The sequence below is a fragment of the Oryx dammah genome, unplaced genomic scaffold (assembly GCF_014754425.2).
Source record: "Oryx dammah isolate SB20612 unplaced genomic scaffold, SCBI_Odam_1.1 HiC_scaffold_26, whole genome shotgun sequence".
Taxonomy (NCBI): domain Eukaryota; kingdom Metazoa; phylum Chordata; class Mammalia; order Artiodactyla; family Bovidae; genus Oryx; species Oryx dammah.
Genome location: NW_024070210.1, coordinates 66,791,854 through 66,809,200, shown reverse-complemented (window position 1 = coordinate 66,809,200; position 17,347 = coordinate 66,791,854). Strand labels below are relative to the sequence as shown.

At 42.0% G+C, this 17,347-nt stretch overlaps 1 protein-coding gene across 5 annotated transcripts in view; it reads left to right on the top strand.

Annotated features, from left to right (window-relative positions):
- Nucleotides 1–17,347, top strand: part of EIF2AK4 (eukaryotic translation initiation factor 2 alpha kinase 4) — a 101,929-nt gene that overhangs the window by 73,663 nt on the left and 10,919 nt on the right. For all 5 annotated transcript variants that reach the window (XR_005718741.1, XR_005718740.1, XM_040226957.1 and 2 more), the window contains 9 exons: nucleotides 42–91; nucleotides 1,016–1,184; nucleotides 2,481–2,597; nucleotides 4,315–4,380; nucleotides 7,771–7,941; nucleotides 8,365–8,499; nucleotides 11,582–11,689; nucleotides 12,263–12,391; nucleotides 13,926–14,012. Coding sequence is in view for 3 of the 5 variants with exons in the window: in XM_040226957.1 (XP_040082891.1) it covers nucleotides 42–91; nucleotides 1,016–1,184; nucleotides 2,481–2,597; nucleotides 4,315–4,380; nucleotides 7,771–7,941; nucleotides 8,365–8,499; nucleotides 11,582–11,689; nucleotides 12,263–12,391; nucleotides 13,926–14,012 (1,032 nt within the window). In the remaining 2 variants the exon portion in view is untranslated. The remainder of the gene's footprint in view (nucleotides 1–41; nucleotides 92–1,015; nucleotides 1,185–2,480; nucleotides 2,598–4,314; nucleotides 4,381–7,770; nucleotides 7,942–8,364; nucleotides 8,500–11,581; nucleotides 11,690–12,262; nucleotides 12,392–13,925; nucleotides 14,013–17,347) is intronic.

The window sequence follows — 17,347 nt, the reverse complement described above, 5'->3', positions numbered from 1 at the left end:
CGGCACCTCTTGATACTGACCTTTGAAACTTTATTTTTCAGGTTCCTTTTGCAAGATATGTGGCGAGAAATAATATATTGAATTTAAAGCGGTAAGAAAAAATGGGGGTTCATTTGGTGCACGTGGGAAAGAAACCCAAAAAAAGTATTTCATCTACTGTGATCATTACACAGTCAAGTATTTGGCGTTTAAAGTACTGAGCTTGGAAAATGGTCACAAAGCCCAGCGCCAGTACCCCTTTCTATGATCAAGACTGGCATCCTCCTGTTTGTAGGAATGTTACATTGGGTGGCAGCCTGAGACTCCCAGTCTTTCCTCTGCCTTCTAAATGTCCCCAAGCCACTTGACCAAGTACTGTCACAAATGGTTGCTTCGAAAAACATCTGGCTGTTCTTGATCACAGATGGCCCCTTTTAAAATTTAATTGAAAGGACAAGCGGCCAGTGGTCTCTGTGTGAAAACTGCGTGCACGGGTAACTGAATAAAAACAGCTTGTGGAGAAGTGGAGGAAACCCAGCAGGAGTGCTGAACTTCCAGGCACTTACCGCTGGGGAAAGGTTTTCATTGAAATACCACAGGGGCAAACACCAAGATCTGCATAAACTGGAGCAGTGTTGTCAGCAAGGCACCTGACTTTGCAGCTCCTTTCCTAAACAAAGTTAAAGCTCTTTACATGCCTTTATTCTCAATTCCAAGTAAACGGTTACTAATCATAAAGTGTAGGCATCACTGTGTAGAAAGCAAACACTTAGGATAAAATTATTTTTCTGTGTTATTTCATGTCTATTTCAGACTTAAAAAATAAATAAATAAACCCCATTGCTTAATAGTGGCAACACTGGGAATTGGAACCTAGATACAAAGCATGACTATTCTGGGCAAATCTATCTTTATGTTGTTCTCTTAATCATACTACTGATTGATTTTTCCATATTATTTCTTTTATTCAACAATCTCTTATACATATGTAATTCCAGCAAGCAGTGACCTTAGAAATGCGGGCTTCTCTCCGCAGATATTGCATAGAACGTGTGTTCAGACCTCGAAAATTGGACCGATTTCATCCCAAAGAACTTCTGGAGTGTGCATTTGATATTGTCACCTCTACTACCAACAGCTCGCTGCCCACCGCTGAAATCATCTACACCATCTACGAAATCATCCAGGAGTTCCCAGCACTTCAGGTTCCTTCCCAGACCCTAACATTCCGAGGTTATCCCGCTAGACAGAGTCCTTCAGCAGATTCCGTGGGGCCACAGAGCTGCTCCTCAGGTGGTGCTGGCCGGGAATCACACTGTCACTCAAGCCCCTGGGAAGGCTTCATGTTGCTTTTGGGACAGTCTCATGCTCTTAGCTCCGCCTAGAAAGGAATGAATTTTGTTTTTGTTTCTTCGGTTGTGGGGAAGCTATAGTTTCTCCATGCATTCCAAAATTTGAGGAATTCAGCTAAGAATCCTAGGATACTTTGAGCATGTTGGGAACCCTCAGCTCCCTCCTACGCCCAGGCTCTTTTTAAAAAAATATGTACTAATTATTTTATTGCTTTAGATTACATGGAATGCATTTTCTCTTTTTTTTTTTTTTTAATCAAAGTTTAGTTGATTTGCAACAGGTTTTAATTTTTAAAATTTTTAGCCACACTGTGTGGCATATGGGACCTTAGTTCCCCAACCAGGGATCACACCCAAGCCCCCACCATTAGAAGCCCAGAGTCTTAACCACTGGACTGCCAGGGATGTCCCCGCACAGGCTCTTAACAACTGGCCTCACTTTGTGTGGTCTCTATGGACTCCCCAGCCAGTGGAGGCTCCTGTGCGCTCAGTGGTTGCTCTCCTCGGCCTTCCCTCCCCATCCCCGCTACACGCCCCTCTTACCCTCTCCACAGTGACCTCCCATCAGTCACCGTGCACCCCTGTCTAGATAGACCTCTCTACCCAGCTGCAGTGGGGGCCCGGGAGCCTGCCTGCAACCTCCCTGATTGGCCAGCCACCTTTTCTTCTCAGCTCTCACAGCACATGAGACAAGAACCCACATGCTAGTTGCCAGCTGTTTCCTCCAGGCAGAGATGCTCTTTCAGGGCACTGTCTGTGCAGCCCACGGCACCTGGCTCAGTGCACAGCTCACTGCCCTGTGAATGCCCTTTGACTCTGTGCTTAAACTCCACCAGCTGGGCTGATAGGTCAGTCAGTACTGAACCAGGTCTTCTCCCACTTTGAAATCTGTGTCACTTTGCTCAGGCTTTTGAACGTAGCTGGAGATGAAAGTATTTCTGATGTGTACAATAAAGATTAAATTATTAATATATTATACTCTGACCACAACAGTGTAAGAAGAATATATGTGAAAAAGTAAACTAGAAGGCAGTATGCTAAAATTCCTTCCTTCCATTGTGTCAGTTTGGTAAATGGGGGATAAGAGTCTAGGTTTTATCAGGTGCCTGTGTTGCTTTTATAATGAAAATAATAATTTCTCTATCCTAGGAAAGAAATTACAGTATTTACTTGAACCATACCATGTTACTGAAAGCAATACTCTTATACTGTGGGATCCCAGAAGATAAACTCAGCCAAGTCTATGTTATTCTGTATGATGCTGTGGTAAGCATTTAATTCCTTTGAGTTGATATGGAAAGATAATAATAATAGCTGATGAGAATTTTCTTAGTGATGTAACCATAAAACTGAATTGAGAATTTTATCTCCTTCCCCTCATTGCTCTAAGGTAAAAGAACCAATGGCTTCGATTCTACCAACAGTTTTGTTTTTGTTTTTGTTTTTCTATCAATAGTTAACAAGTATTGGTTGAGCTTTTATCCTGTACTAAGCTTTGTGCTACTAGTCCCTAGTAGCACACCTCCATGGTTTGTTTGCAAGGGTAACTTCTGAAGATTTACTTATCTTATTTAATTTATAAGGTAATAAACTTCTTCACTCACTTGCTTCTTAAGGCAAAAAAATCACTAAGTAATTGGTCCTGATACTTGCCTGTAATAAGTTTAAAAATAGCCCTTACTAAGCGTGCACTGTGCTCAGAATATATGTGCCAAGCATTGTTCTGAACCCTTTATGAAGATTAACTTGCCTAAGTTAATCTCACAAGCACTGTTATTGTCCTTTAGAGAGGCCAAGAAAGGGAGTATTAGTTTTGATAGTAAAAGACTTATGTCCTGCCCATAATTCTTCCAGCCTGTCTGAGCTTATCAGTGAAGTCATTTATAGACTGGGGGAGACTGGTTTAGACTTCTCTTGGGGCCTCATTTATCACCTCATTTATGTGAAACTGGGGCAGCATCACCTCCCATTGCCCTTCCGAATTTAGGCACATCATTGTATTTATTACTCTCCGGTATTTGTGCAAAGCCTGAAGCGGGGACAGTGAAGATCTTAAATATTACAGTGCTGGGGTGGAGGTGAATCCTTCCTTATCTTTTCTAATTTCTTTTCATGTTAAATATTATTTTTATAATAAATAAGAACATCAAGAAGATACAGTCACTAGCAGTGCCAGACAGCCTATGATTAAGACAGGATAAGCTGGGGAAGTTCGTAATGGTTGACTGTTTTTTGTACACTAAAAAGCTCAACCAGCTTTTATTTCATCTTCCTGGGACACATCAAGGGTCCTAAGTTTAGTGTTTGCTTCTTCATGTTTCTTTTCTCCTCCCAAAGTGCTGCTGCTGTTTGGCAGGGACAGATAGAACAGAGTGTCAGTGGGAGGCTGGCAGAAAGCCCAGGGATGGTGCAGAGAGCTTCCCATCACTCTTGTTCATATTCTATAGGCAGCATAGGGTGGCACTCAGAGCCTGTCCACACGTGGCTTTCATTAGGGGATATGGATCAGTCGACTCTAGCATAAGCACCCCTGGGTAAGCCTCTCTTCCTCTGGGTCACCTCACCATTCAGCAAGTACAGCTCTCCCCTTGTTAATTCTTTTTTGTCAGGAATTGTTGTTCAGTCACTCAGTCATGTCCAACTCTTTGTGACCCCGTGGACTACAACACACCAGGCTTTCGTGTCCTTCGCTATCTCCCAGAGTTTGCTCAGACTCATGTCCATTGAGTCATTGATGCCATCCAACCATCTCATCCTCTGCCCCCTTCTCTCGCCCTCAATCTTTCCCACATTTTAAAACAATGTTAGTTATATAGCTTATGTGAATTGTGGAGGGAAAAAAAGTCTTTTAATCAGTTAATCCATCTTTCATGATGAGGAGCAGTTTGTCCAAAATGAAGGATACACCTGTCAGAATTAGCCTGGAAACTGTATCTTGTTCACAGCCAAATGTGACTCTCATTGTTACCTTCTTCTCCATTAGACAGAAAAGCTGACGAGGAGAGAAGTGGGAGCTAAATTTTGTAATCTATCCTTGTCGTCAAATAGTGTAAGTATCTTTCAATGGTGTGATTACGGCTGTCCCTGTAACGCTGTGATTCCAGAAAACGCCAAATGCTCACTCCAGTCAGGCAGCAGCACTTCCCGCCACCTCAGACAGTTTTTCCCTCTAGTAGCTGCCATGGCAACGTCTGGAATTAGGGGAAGAGAAATCAGGGCCATGATCAAAGGATGCGTCTCCATGCTGTTTTCCTGATACCACATCCTTCTCTTCACACTCCTTGCCAAGGCTGTGCTCGGTGGAGCCTCCTGCCGAGCATACCTCACGCTGCTCGGCCTCTGCTGAAGTAGATTCTTCAGGATCGTTTGCAACAGAGCTCCACCTCACAGGCCTCCCTACCTCCTGGTCTTCCAGCACCTCAGAGCTGCATTATAGCTCTGGCTTTTCTAGGGCATTACCTACTCCTAAAATCTCACTGGCAGTGAGGAAAATCTCACAGGGTAAATAGGTTTGTCATTTCTCTCTTTGAGCATGAGGTTGGGCCCAGATCTTTGCCAGTCACCCGGACTTAACTGAGCCCCTGAAAAGCAAAAGACAACAGGGATTTCTTACATTTTCCTGAATATTTATTTAAGAGAAGATTTTTTTTTTTTAACTTTCCCAGAGCCCTTCTAGACCTGGTGTGACACTCAGTTACATAATCCTGTTGTCATTTAGCCACTAAGTCTCTTGCAACCCCATGGACTGTGTCCCGTCAGGCTCCTCTGTCCGTGAGATTTCCCAGGCAAGAATACTGAAGTGGGTTGCCATTTCCTTCCCCAGGGGATTGTCCCCACCCCGGGATGGAACCCATGTCTCCTACTTGGCAGACAGATTCTTTACCACTGAGCCACCTGGGAACCCTACAGTGATGAGCGAACTTCACTTATGGGATAAAATAAAATACGATGGTGCACAGGCCAGGCAGAGTTATTCAGATTCTAGGGCACCTACCATGTGTCAGGCACAGGGCTAGGGATGCAGAGAGATGTCAGTGGAAGAGTCCATGGACTGATTTCAACTTCTTCTTTCATACTGGCCTTGAAAAGCCATGAGGGGATCCATCCAGTATGTGTCTACCCTCAGCTCACAACTTTCATGGGGTGTCACAGTTTAAAGAACTCACTCAAATATCAATAGTTTACAGATTAGGAAAGTAAACCAGATACATAGTGCTAGGAACTCTGGAAATTAGACCAGATTACATTTTAAATGTTAACTATTATAGGAGGTATTAATAATTACAAAGTGACTCAATGGCATAATATTCTAGTACAAAGGACAGTATTTATGCAATACCCTAGATATGTACACAGCACATAGCCATGTGCAGAAATAGTCCTGTGTATAAATGACACTAAGAATCTGTCCAAGAAACTGCCCAGTTCAGTGACTCCTTAAAATGGTTCAAGCCTAAAAGGTTCTCTGAACTATCACATTTCAAAATACTTCACGCTTGCACAAGACAGCCACATTGGTTGCTAAAATGTCAGCTGCTTTGCTTTTTTGCTGAAATTCTATCCATTAGTCATGTGATATGCGTATATGCTCAGTTGCTCAGCCGTGTCCGACTCTGCAACCCCATGGACCCTAGCCCACCAGGCTCCTCTGTCCACGGCATCTTCCAGGCAGGAGTACTGGAGTGGGTTGCGGTGCCCTCCTCCAGGGGATCTTCCCAACCCAGGGACCAAACCTATGTCTGTTACGTCCCTTCATTAGCAGGTGGACTCTTTACTGCTAGCGCCACCTGGGAAGCCCAGTCATTTGATATTAAGCATTAGTTCAAAGTTGTGTGTTTGATTAGTTCAGAATGGAAAAATTACTATCTAATATAGGCATTGGTGGGCTTTCCAGGTGGCTCGGTGGTAAAGAACCCGCCTGCCAACACAGGAGACGTAAGAGACACGGGTTCAGTCCCTAAGTCAGGAAGATCCCCTGGAGGAGGGCATGGTCACCCACTCCAGTATTCCTGCCTAAAGAATTCTCAGGGACAGAGGAGCCTGGTGGGCTACAGCGTTGCAAAAAGCCGGACACAACTGAAGTGACTTAGCATGCATGGGCGTTTGGCACTCTCATTATTTTAAAAGGGAGCCCTAGGAGTGTTAGAAGAGGGAGTGGAAATGCTGCAGGGGAGTTTCAGCTATCTGGCCCAGTCTTCGTATTTTACAGATGCGGCACCTAAAGCCCAAAGAGATGTCTGACTTATCCCACAGCACATGGAGTTACTTGGTGATGGGCTGAGTACCAGAATCTGGGGGTGTAAATTCTGATGCTTCTGGTAGTTTATTAATGGGGTGGTGGTGGTGGTTTAGTCACTGAGTCAGGTCTGCCTCCTGTGACCCCATGGACTGGGACCTGCCAGGCTCCTCTGTTCATGGGATTCTCCAGGCAAGAACACTGGAGAGGGTTGCCATTTTCTTCTCTGATTAATGGGATAATATAATTTTTTAAAAAATCTTATTAAGAAAAAAATAAAAGACATAAAATTTTTAAATGTTATCTTTAAGATACTAAAGAAATTATTAACACTTTGGGATTTTTTAAAAATACAAGTGATTTATGATTATGGAACTACCTTAAGTTTCATTCATAAGTCTTCATTCAGCTCTTCAGTTCCATGTACCTGTTTATAGATGAACCAGGTTCTATCTGCCTGTAGTCTCAAAGTAGCTATAGTTTTGCCTGTTAGTTTCCACGTTAGCCCCTGGAGTCTTTTTTTCTGGTTTTATGATCATAGTTAATTCCTCTTTAACTGCACTGGGCCAGGGCCTGTGCCCGGTCCACAGATGGCTCATTGCTAGCTGCTGCCCCCTCCTGGCGAAGACGGAGTACAGCTGCGGAGAGCTGGGATCTGGGATAAGGTCTGAGCCGGAAGAGAAGGCAATGGGGCTGCCTGTAGGAGGTGGTATCCAAACTGCATCTCAAGCCTACAAGTAGGAATTATTCAGGGGAGGACAGGGAATTCCCATCCTAATTCAGTGTAGTGTTAGAACGAGTCAGACTTTGCCTTCCTGTCCCTCATTGATGTGCCTGTAGGCATGGAATTTCACGAGCATGAAGAAGGCAAAGAGGAACAATACTGGCCTGAAAATATATATAATGGAGGCTCTGCTAGTGTCAGGGTCTGCTCTGCTGGGGTCATCATTCGCTGTGTGGGGGACTGAAAATGAACTGTGAGTAGGGACCTAGAGCACTTCTGCAAGGTGCCTTAGAGTTGTTGGAAACCAGTGATCCTTAGTGGGGACTGTGGAAAAGACTAAAATTAGCCTTGACCACAAAATCTACCCTTTTGGAGGTACAAGAGCTCTGCCACTCCCTGCTGTGTATAGGAAACATGCAGCAAAGTGAGTCTTTCTTGCCATGGATTTTGGAAGCTAACTGTGCCTCCTTGCTTTCTAGCTGTGTCGACTCTACAAATTTATTGAGCAGAAGGGAGAGCTGCAAGATCTAACCCCAACCATAAATTCATTAATAAAACAGAAAACAGGTGTTGCCCAGTTGGTGAAGTACGGCTTAAAAGATCTGGAGGAGGTCGTTGGACTGTTGAAGAAACTTGGCATAAAGTTACAGGTTTGGCAATCGTTTGATTCTGGCAGTGTGAATTTGTAGCATTAATAATAGCACAAGGAGGAAATGGGTTTTATTTTAATGCTAGTTAAGTGTTTTATTTTTCCAGAAGGACGCTGCTTTCCACATTTTGGAACATTTGATACCTAGAAATAATTTTGGCTTATATCAGAATTTCTTTGTGAGCATCACAATTCCTATTGTGTGGTAATTCTTACTATGTCAGCCTCAAGAGAGGTGGTTATTCTTGAAGAGAACAGAGCTCCTCTTACTTGGTAGGCTGTAGTCCAACAGACTGTGTACCGAATATTTTGTTTATACTAAATACATTGTTCTGATGTTCATGATAGAAAATGGGGTCTTCAGCATTGCACACTCTTTAAATCTTGAGCCCTTGACACATCCGTGTGGCATTTCCCTTGACAGGTCCTGATCAATTTGGGCTTGGTTTACAAGGTGCAGCAGCATAGCGGAATCATCTTCCAGTTTGTGGCGTTCATCAGACGGAGGCAAAGGGCTATATCTGAAATCCTTGCAGCTGGTGGTAGATATGACCTGCTGGTGAGGGCACTTCTTCCTCAGCTTGTTATTTTAATATTTACTTATTTGGCTGCACCGGGTCTTAGCTGCCACACATGGGAGCTTTGATCTTTGCTGTGGCATGCAAACTCTTAGTTGTGGTATATGGAATCTAGTTCCCAAACCAGGGATCGAACTCGGACCCTGTGCCTTGGGAGCATTGAATCTTAGCCACTGGACCACCAGGGAAGAAATGTTTTGAAACTACAGAAAAATTGAATCACTGGTATTACTGAACCCCTATATATATTTCAACTAGGAATAGAAATGTCTTATGAAATGCATTTGTACTATTTTTAACTTTTGTGTAAATAGCTAATAGGGTTACAGGATATTGCAAAGATAGTACAGAAAGGTCTTGTGTACTTTTTATCCAGTTTCTTCCAATGGTTAAAGCTGGTATAACCATAATAAAGGGGCTTCCTGGTGGCTCAGAGGTTAAAGCGTCTGCCTGCGATGTGGGAGACCTGGGTTCGATCCCTGGGTTGGGAAGATTCCCTGGAGAAGGCAATGGCAACCCACTCCAGTATTCTTGCCTGGAGAATCCCATGGATGGAGGAACCTGGTAGGCTGCAGTCCATGGGGTCACAAAGAGTCGGACACGACTGAGCGACTTCACTTACTTACTAACCATAATAAAATACCAAACCCAGGACACGGACCTCCACATACTGTACGTGTCTAATTCTGGGCCATTTTTACCACATGTGTAGATTCTTGTAATTACCACCACAGTTGAGATACAGTGGAATATATTAATAGAACCTTAACTCCTTTATGTCCTTTACTCATCCCCTATATATGACTGTCTTAAATATTTCCTCAGTGTACATTGAGGTCCACATCAAACAGTGTTGTGCTTTTTGCTTCCAGTGTTGAACTCTGAAAAACTCAAGAAAAGAAGAAAATTTACTGTATTTACCCAAAATTTCTGGATTCTGATGAGAAATCTGGGTTATTTGAATTATTTTTCCCCTATAGGAAAGATGACTCTTGATGCTTTTAAGATTTTTTTTGTTTTTTTGTTTTTAGTTTGAAGTTCAATTATGTGTCTTGGCAGGACTTTCTTGGGATTTGTCCTGTTATTTGATTTTTCCCAGCTTCTTGAACCTATAGGTTTGTCTTTTGCTAATGAGCCTCCTACCAAGCGCCAGGAGGCCTCAGAGAAGGTTCAGTGGGGAGTCAGGACTTCCATATCTGCCTCAGGGTAGTGCGCCCCCCACCAGCAGAGTCAGTGGAGGCCAGGATCCCTGACTTCCACCCTCACCCAAGCAGTAACAAGGCCCTTCTCCCCTCTGGGGTGTGCCGGAGGAGCCTGAATGAGAAGCTGGAACTTTGACCACTATCCAGCATAGTATGCGGCATTATTTTTTCCACAATTTTTTCAGCTTTACTTTCTTTTTTCTCTCTTTCTAGAACTCTGATAACACAAATGTTACATCTTTTGTTATGCTCCTATGGTTCTGGGACATCTTTCTTTAGTCTCTTTTCTCTGTTGTTTAGTGATTTTATCTTCAGTTTTTCTGGTTGTTTTTCCTGTTATCTCCATTTATGCTGTTGAGCCCATCCAGTGAGTTTTTTGTCTCCCACTTCCTTGCTGAGACTTTGGGTTTTTTTATTTGTTTCAAGCCCATTTATGATTCCTGTTGTAGCATTTTTATGCTGGTTGCTTTAAAATCCTTGTCCGATAATTCTCACATCTGTTTCATTTTGTTGGTGTCTGTGGATTTGCCTTTTCTCACTCACTTTGAGATCCTGGCTCTTGTTACGATGCCTGATTTTCAGTTGTATCTGGGTGGGGGAGTTGGCAGGCAGCCTTGTTACTACTAGAAAGTGGTGAAAGTTCCAGCTTCCATTCAACATCCTCTGGCACCACCCAAGAGGGGAGGGGTACCTTGTTACCACTTGGGTGGGGTGGAAGTTGGGGATCCTGGTCTCCACTGACACCACTGGGGGAAGCATTACTCCCACAGATAGGAAAGTCCCGGCTCCCCTTGGTGTTCTCAGATACCACCCTCCTGGGACTTGGTGGGGCCTCTCTGGGTAAGGGGGAATGTCTTGACCCCACTCAGCCATCATGAGTGGGAGTGTCTATGCTTCTTCTGTGACATTTGGCCAACCAGGGCCAGTATTGTCTACAGATTTTCTGTCTTGCTGGGTTGCCCCTTTCTTGATTTTTTTTAACCAGAGAGATCAGATTTTCCTTCGGGCTTTTTTGTTTGTTCTCCTTGGCATTTCTAGGATGACAGTTTCTCCAGCACTCAGTCCTGGGTACAAGAGGCAAAAACCAAACCCAGGGAACCCACCACATGTGGTTCCTCGGATCCCATGGTCCCTGGTCAGCCTGCCATCTTCTCTCCACTCTCTGAGTCGTCTTATGTTTGTTTTATCTGTAGTGTCCAGGGGTTTTAGCTGTACTTAGAGGAACAGGGAAAAGTGTATCTACCCATCTTGGTCCAGAACCTATGTATCCAACTTTAAATTATCTAGTAACATAAAGTAAGTAAAAAGAAAAAGGTGGCATTAATTTTAATAATGTATTTTATTTAAACCAATATATCTAAAATAATATGTAAGCATGTAATTAAAAAATTTTTAATTATTAAGCCGCTATTTACATTTTTTCTAAGTCTTTATAGTTAGCATTTGTTTAACCCAGCATACCCAAATACTATTTCAACATGTAATCAAATATCTAAAAATTATTAAGAAGCTTTTTTATATTCTTTTCCATTCTGAGTCTTTGCGACCAGTGTGTTTCACATATATAGCAAACGCCAGTTCAGATTAGACATTTCACATACTCAAGCCCCATGTGGCTAGTGGCTGCCAAACTGAACAGTGCAGAGCTCGGTGCAGCATTCATTAACATTTCCTGAATTTGCAGGTATGCTTGCTTCTCTCTCTTGCTACACACACACACGCACACACACACTCTGACACACTTTATTTTGTTGAACCCTTTGATAAGGTGCTATTAGAGTGCATGCCCCCAAATCATTGCTTTTCCTATCATCACACTTTCTTCTCCATTTCATAACCAGAGCTGTCTGTCTCCCCACAGATTCCCCAGTTTAGAGGACCACAGGCTCTGGGGCCAGTTCCTACTGCCATCGGGGTCAGCATAGCCATAGACAAGATAACCAGTGCTGTCCTCAACATGGAAGAGCCTGTAAGTACTAGCCCTGCTTTCCAGCATGCCCTGAGATGGCTCTCCTTTTGTAGTCATTCACATGGAGCCCCAGATGTAGTAGCTATAAACTGAGCTTTAGGGAGACTATCTTTGCTGTGAGGGACAAGCCTAAATCTTGCTGTCGATCCTTAGCCTCTGCTTTCTAGCTGGGGGACCTTAGTCCAGTAGCCTGACTCTCCTTATCTGTAATATGCTACATAAATATGAGAGATTACACTTGTTAACAGATTCATATCAAAGCCCTCTGGTCATAATTCTACAAAGAAATGGTTTTTTCATCTGTGTTTCAGGCAAGATTAGTTTTCCCAGAGAAAAAGAATATCTTCCTAATGATTGAGAAATAATTTCAAGTCTTTTATCTTAAAAGACTAATATAAAAATTTTCTGACTGTGTCATTTTTTTTACCATGTCATTTTGAAGCAAAGACTTGTGCATTTATGTTGCTGTATGTGATTTTAAGGTGCCTATTTTCATATGAGTGCTGCCTCCATGGTCTCACATACATGCCCGGAATCTCCCTCCTCTAAATGTAATCAATGTTTCTGATCCAGGTTACAGTAAGCTCTTGTGACCTCCTGGTTGTAAGTGTTGGTCAGATGTCCATGTCCAGGGCCATCAACCTAACCCAGAAACTCTGGTCAGCTGGAATCACAGCAGAAATCATGTATGACTGGTCACAGGTAAGGAGACAAAAAGCGCCTGTGAGTGGAGGGCGCCTAGTCATGGTGTCAACAGCAAATCAGCGTCTATGGCTTTAGTTTCTGCCAAACTATCTCTATGATTTCAGTTGCTTCCTGTAGGAGTTTCTGATTGTTGGAGTAACAAATTACCAAACTAAATGGTTTAAAACAACACTTATTTAGTATCTTACACTTCTGGAATTCAGAAACCTGAAATCACTTTCACTGAGCTAAAATCATGGTGTCTGGTAAGGCTGGTTCCTTCTGAAGACTTTAGTAGGAGAATCCACTTCCCTGCCTTTTCCAGCGCCTAGAAGCCTCCTGCAGGCCTGCTTGTGGCCCTTTCCTCCATCTTCAGACTCAGTAGGGTAGCAGCTTCTTTCCTCTGCACTACGTTTCTGTCCTTCTATCTCAAATTGACCCTCCTGTCCCTTTTTACCAGGACCATTGTGATTATACTGGGCCCATCCTGATAACCCAGGATAATCTCCCCATCCCAAGATCTTTAATCAATCTGCAAAATCCCTTTTACCATGTAAGATACTGTAGTCACAGGTTCCCAGGGGTGAGGATGTGGACATCTTTGCAGGGCCATTATCCGGCCCAGCACACTTCCCAGAGGCATTCTGTGTCTAGTGTTTTTAGCTTTGTCTCCTTGGGCCTCTCACAGCTGGCCTAACTCCTGCTCTGGGGGTGGAGATGAGAAGAATGGCACCACCGAGCACCTGGCCTACCCTTTAGAGTGGGGGGCCTTCAGATGGCTGACTTCTCTGCAAGCAGATCACAGAAGGGGCTGCATTTCCAGGTGGTCCTCCAAGCTGTACACACATTCACCCTCACTCCTGGTGCCCCAGAGCATGAAGAGACGCCTAGGGAACAGAACCCTACCCTTCCACCTGTTTTTTCCACATTACCTGCTGCTGTCCATTTTTGTGTGTGTTATATAAAAATTCATGTCAGAAGTATGTGAGCAATAAATTATAATCGTTTAACAGAGCAGTATCCTATTCCACTTACTTGTTTCATAAATTGTTAGAGAAGTGTTCTGTCTTAAAGTAAAATTATAAGCTCAGTGATGGTGATTTCAGCCTAGCACAGGGGTGGCCCCTGCGGGCTTCTCTGCTCTGATACTTCTTTGCTTTACTCTTCAATTCTGCTTTTCACCTTCTACTGTGTCTTTTGTTGCCTTTATATTCCCCAAAGGCCTTTTCCGTGTGTGTGTGTGTATCTGTGTGTGTGTCTGTGTGTGTGTTAATATTTAGCAACCATCAAGATGTGAAGCTTTTGAAAACCTCTTACTATGTCCTGACCACACTGAGTGATATGGCCCCTTAGAACAATAGTGAAAGCACAGAAAACAAAAGAAATCTTATTCCTCCTTTGAATTCTATACTCTTCTTGCTTAATATTTATTTATATAAACCATAAGATCAACATGTTTAGTTATTCACTCTGAGAACACACTGAGCATAGTGTTTTCATTCTCCTTAACTACTTGAAGCTGTTCCAAGTGCTTGGTGTTTATTTGTTTCAGTCCCAAGAGGAATTACAAGAGTACTGCAGACATCGTGAAATCACCTATGTGGCCCTTGTCTCGGATAAAGAAGGAAGCCATGTCAAGGTAAAGACCAGAGGAAATCTTTCACAATTCAACAATCAGATTTCCCAAACTGTATTAACCATGGAACGCCCAGCCTTCCCACTGAGGTCCTGTCCTGGCCTTGGGCATGAGTGGAAACCCATTATTTCATTCTCCTTTTGAATTGCTAGGCCTGTTTTTTGGAGAAAGTGTATGAAATAAGAGAGAATCTGAATCCGAACACTTTTCTTTGAACTTAAAAAAAATTAAAAAGCTATGACTAGGTTTTTTCTCTACTTTTTTCTCCCTTTAAGGAGATAAAAATAATAAGTATAGCTATATCTCCTGGCAGACATATCTCTAGTTAACTTCCTAAGCAATTTTACTATGTTGTAGTTAACCAAAAAAGTTCACAAATAGATTACCTCATAACCTTTATTTCTATTTTTAAAGGGAGAAAAATCAATATATTTTCCCTTTGTTTTTTCCTTTTAATGTCTTTGTCTGGTTTTGATAGCAGAGTGATTTCGGCTTCATAAATGTGTTGGATCCTCTGTTCTCTGGATAATGTTGTGGTAGAATTGGTATTATTTCATTCTTAAATATTTGCTAAAATTCACCAGTAAAAACACTGGGACCTAGATACAGGGCTATCAGATTGCCTCTTTCTCCTTGAGTTTTGGTAGTTTATATTCCATTTCACCTAAGTATTCAAATATTCCTCTTACTATCTGTAGGATCTGTAGTGATATTCCCTTTCATTCCTGATACGGTATTTTATATCTCCCCCCCCCCCCGCTTTTTTTTCCCAATCACCCTAGCTAGAGGTTTATCAATTTTGTCTTCAGAAAACCAGCTTTTTATGTCATTTATTTTTCTCTATTTTTTGTTCATTTGTGTTCTATTTTATTGATTTCCTTTTTTTCTTCATTCTGCTAAATTTGGATTTAGAAACAGTCACTAGTTGAGGTTTGCTTTTCTTATCCACTCTTTGACATTCCCTGCCTTTTATTGAAATGGTTAAATAATTTATATGTTATGCAGTTACTGAAATGGTTGGGCTTAAATCTACCATTTTACTATTTGTTTTGTTTGTTCCATCTGTTCTTTTTTCTCCCATTTTTTTTCTCTTTTCATGCTTTGTTTTTAGATCAAATAGTTTTTATTCCATTTTATCTCTATCACTGGTTTACTGACTATAACTTATTTTTAGTGGTATTTTTTAATGACTTTTCTAGGGTTTGTAGTATACAACTTGAAAATTCTGCCTTCAAATCTACTGTATGCCTTCACATGTAGTATAAGAACCTTACAACCAAATACTTGCATTTCCCCCACCATCCTTTGTGCTATTGCTGCCAATCTGTTTTCTAAATATGTTACTAACTTCATAATACATTGTATTTTGGTTTTTATTAATCAATTACCTTTTACAGAGGTTTTTGAAATAAAGAGGGAATGTCCTTTATAGGGCTTCCTCTATAGCTAAGCAGTAAAAAAATTCGCCTGCAATGCAGGAGATGTGGGTTCAATCCGTGGGTCAAGAAGATTCCCTAGAGGAGGAAATAGCAGCCCACTTCAGTACTCTTGCCTGGAAAATCCATGGACCAAGGAGCCTGGCAGGCTACAGTGCATGGGTCGCAAAGAGACACGACTGAGCACGCGTGCACATCCTTTATATCTACCCATATATTTACCGTTCCTGGAACTGTTTATTCCTTCATGTTCAGCCAGATAGCATTCTGATTGTATTTTCATTCTGCCTGAAGAATTTATTATTTCTGATTAGTGCAGGTCTGCAAGTGATGAATTCTCTCAACTGTTACTAGTCTGAGAAAGTCTTCACTTCACCTTTGTTTTTGAGAGATATTTTTGCTGGATATATGATTCATGATATATGTTTTTCCTTTTGCACTTTGAACATTGTGTTTTATTGTCTCTGACCTGATAGTTTCTGTTTAAAATTCTGCTTTGATCGTCTGTCTGTAATTTATCTTTTTATCTTCTGACACCTTTTTAAGATTTTCTTCTGTCACTAGTTTTCTGCAATTTGAATATGATGTGCCTTGGTGCTTTATGTTCTAATGGTTGGTATTCACAAAGCTTCTTTGAACTGTAGACTTACAGTTTCCATAAAATTTGGAAATTATTCAGACATTATTTCCTCAAATGTTTTTCTGTCCCTTTTCCTTCTGGGACTCTGATTACAGAAGGTTAATCATTTAATATTGTCTCTCAGCTCACTGGAGAAGGCAATGGCACCTCACTCCAGTACTCTTGCCTGGAAAATCCCATGGACAGAGGAGCCTGGTCAGCTGTAGTCCATGGGGTCACTAAGAGTCAGACAAAACTGAGCGAGTTCACTTTCACTTTTCACTTTCATGCATTGGAGAAGGAAATGGCAACCCACTCCAGTGTTCTTGCCTGGAGAATCCCAGGGCCGGGGGAGCCTGGTGGGCTGCCATCTATGGGGTTGCACAGAGTCAGACACAACTGAAGCAACTTAGCAGCAGCAGCAGCAGCACAGCTCATTGAGGCTGTTCTTTTGTGGGTTTTGTTTGCTTTTTCTCTCTGTATGTGCTTTATTCTGGATCATTCACTGATCTTTTCTGCAATATCTTATCTGCTATTAGTCCCATCCAGTGCATTTCCTATTTCAGGTATTGAAGTTTTTTCATCTGTGTTAAGTTACATTTGTGTCATTTTTTTAAAAATGTCTTCCATTTCTTCCCTCATCATAGGTCTTATTTCCTTTATATTCTTTATAATAGTCATTTTTAATTCCATCATCTTGACATTTTTGGTCTGAATTTCTCCTGGTTATGAATCATATTTTCCTTCTTCTTTTTATGCCTGTTAACTTGTGAGTAGTTATTAGACATTATGAAGTTTACATTTTTCTGTACCGTGTTTTATTATGTCCCCTCCCCCGCCCCCCACTTTTTTTTTTTTCTTGGCTGCCCTGCACAGCTTTCAGGATCTTAGTTCCTGAATGGGGATTGAACCCTGGGCCACGGCAGTGAAAGCTCCCAGTCCTAACCACTAGACAGCCAGGTAATTACCCTTATATTCCTTTACATACTGCTGGACTTTGTTAATGTAGTTAATATCCTTGACTTTTGCTTCATCCTTTCCAGCCTTTAAGTTTTGTTAGGACAGCCTTTAGTCTAGATCTAATTTAGCCCCACTCCTAAGGCAATGCCCTTTGGAGGATTCTGCCTTAGGTTCCATGTATTATGAGGTCTCTCCACTCTGTAAGAACAAGCACTATTCCCATCCCTGTGGATTTCAGGAATTATTATGCCTGCTCATTTCTGCTGGTTGTTTCCCCAGCCTTGGATAGTCCCCTCTCTCCCATGCACACATCAGTTCTCTGC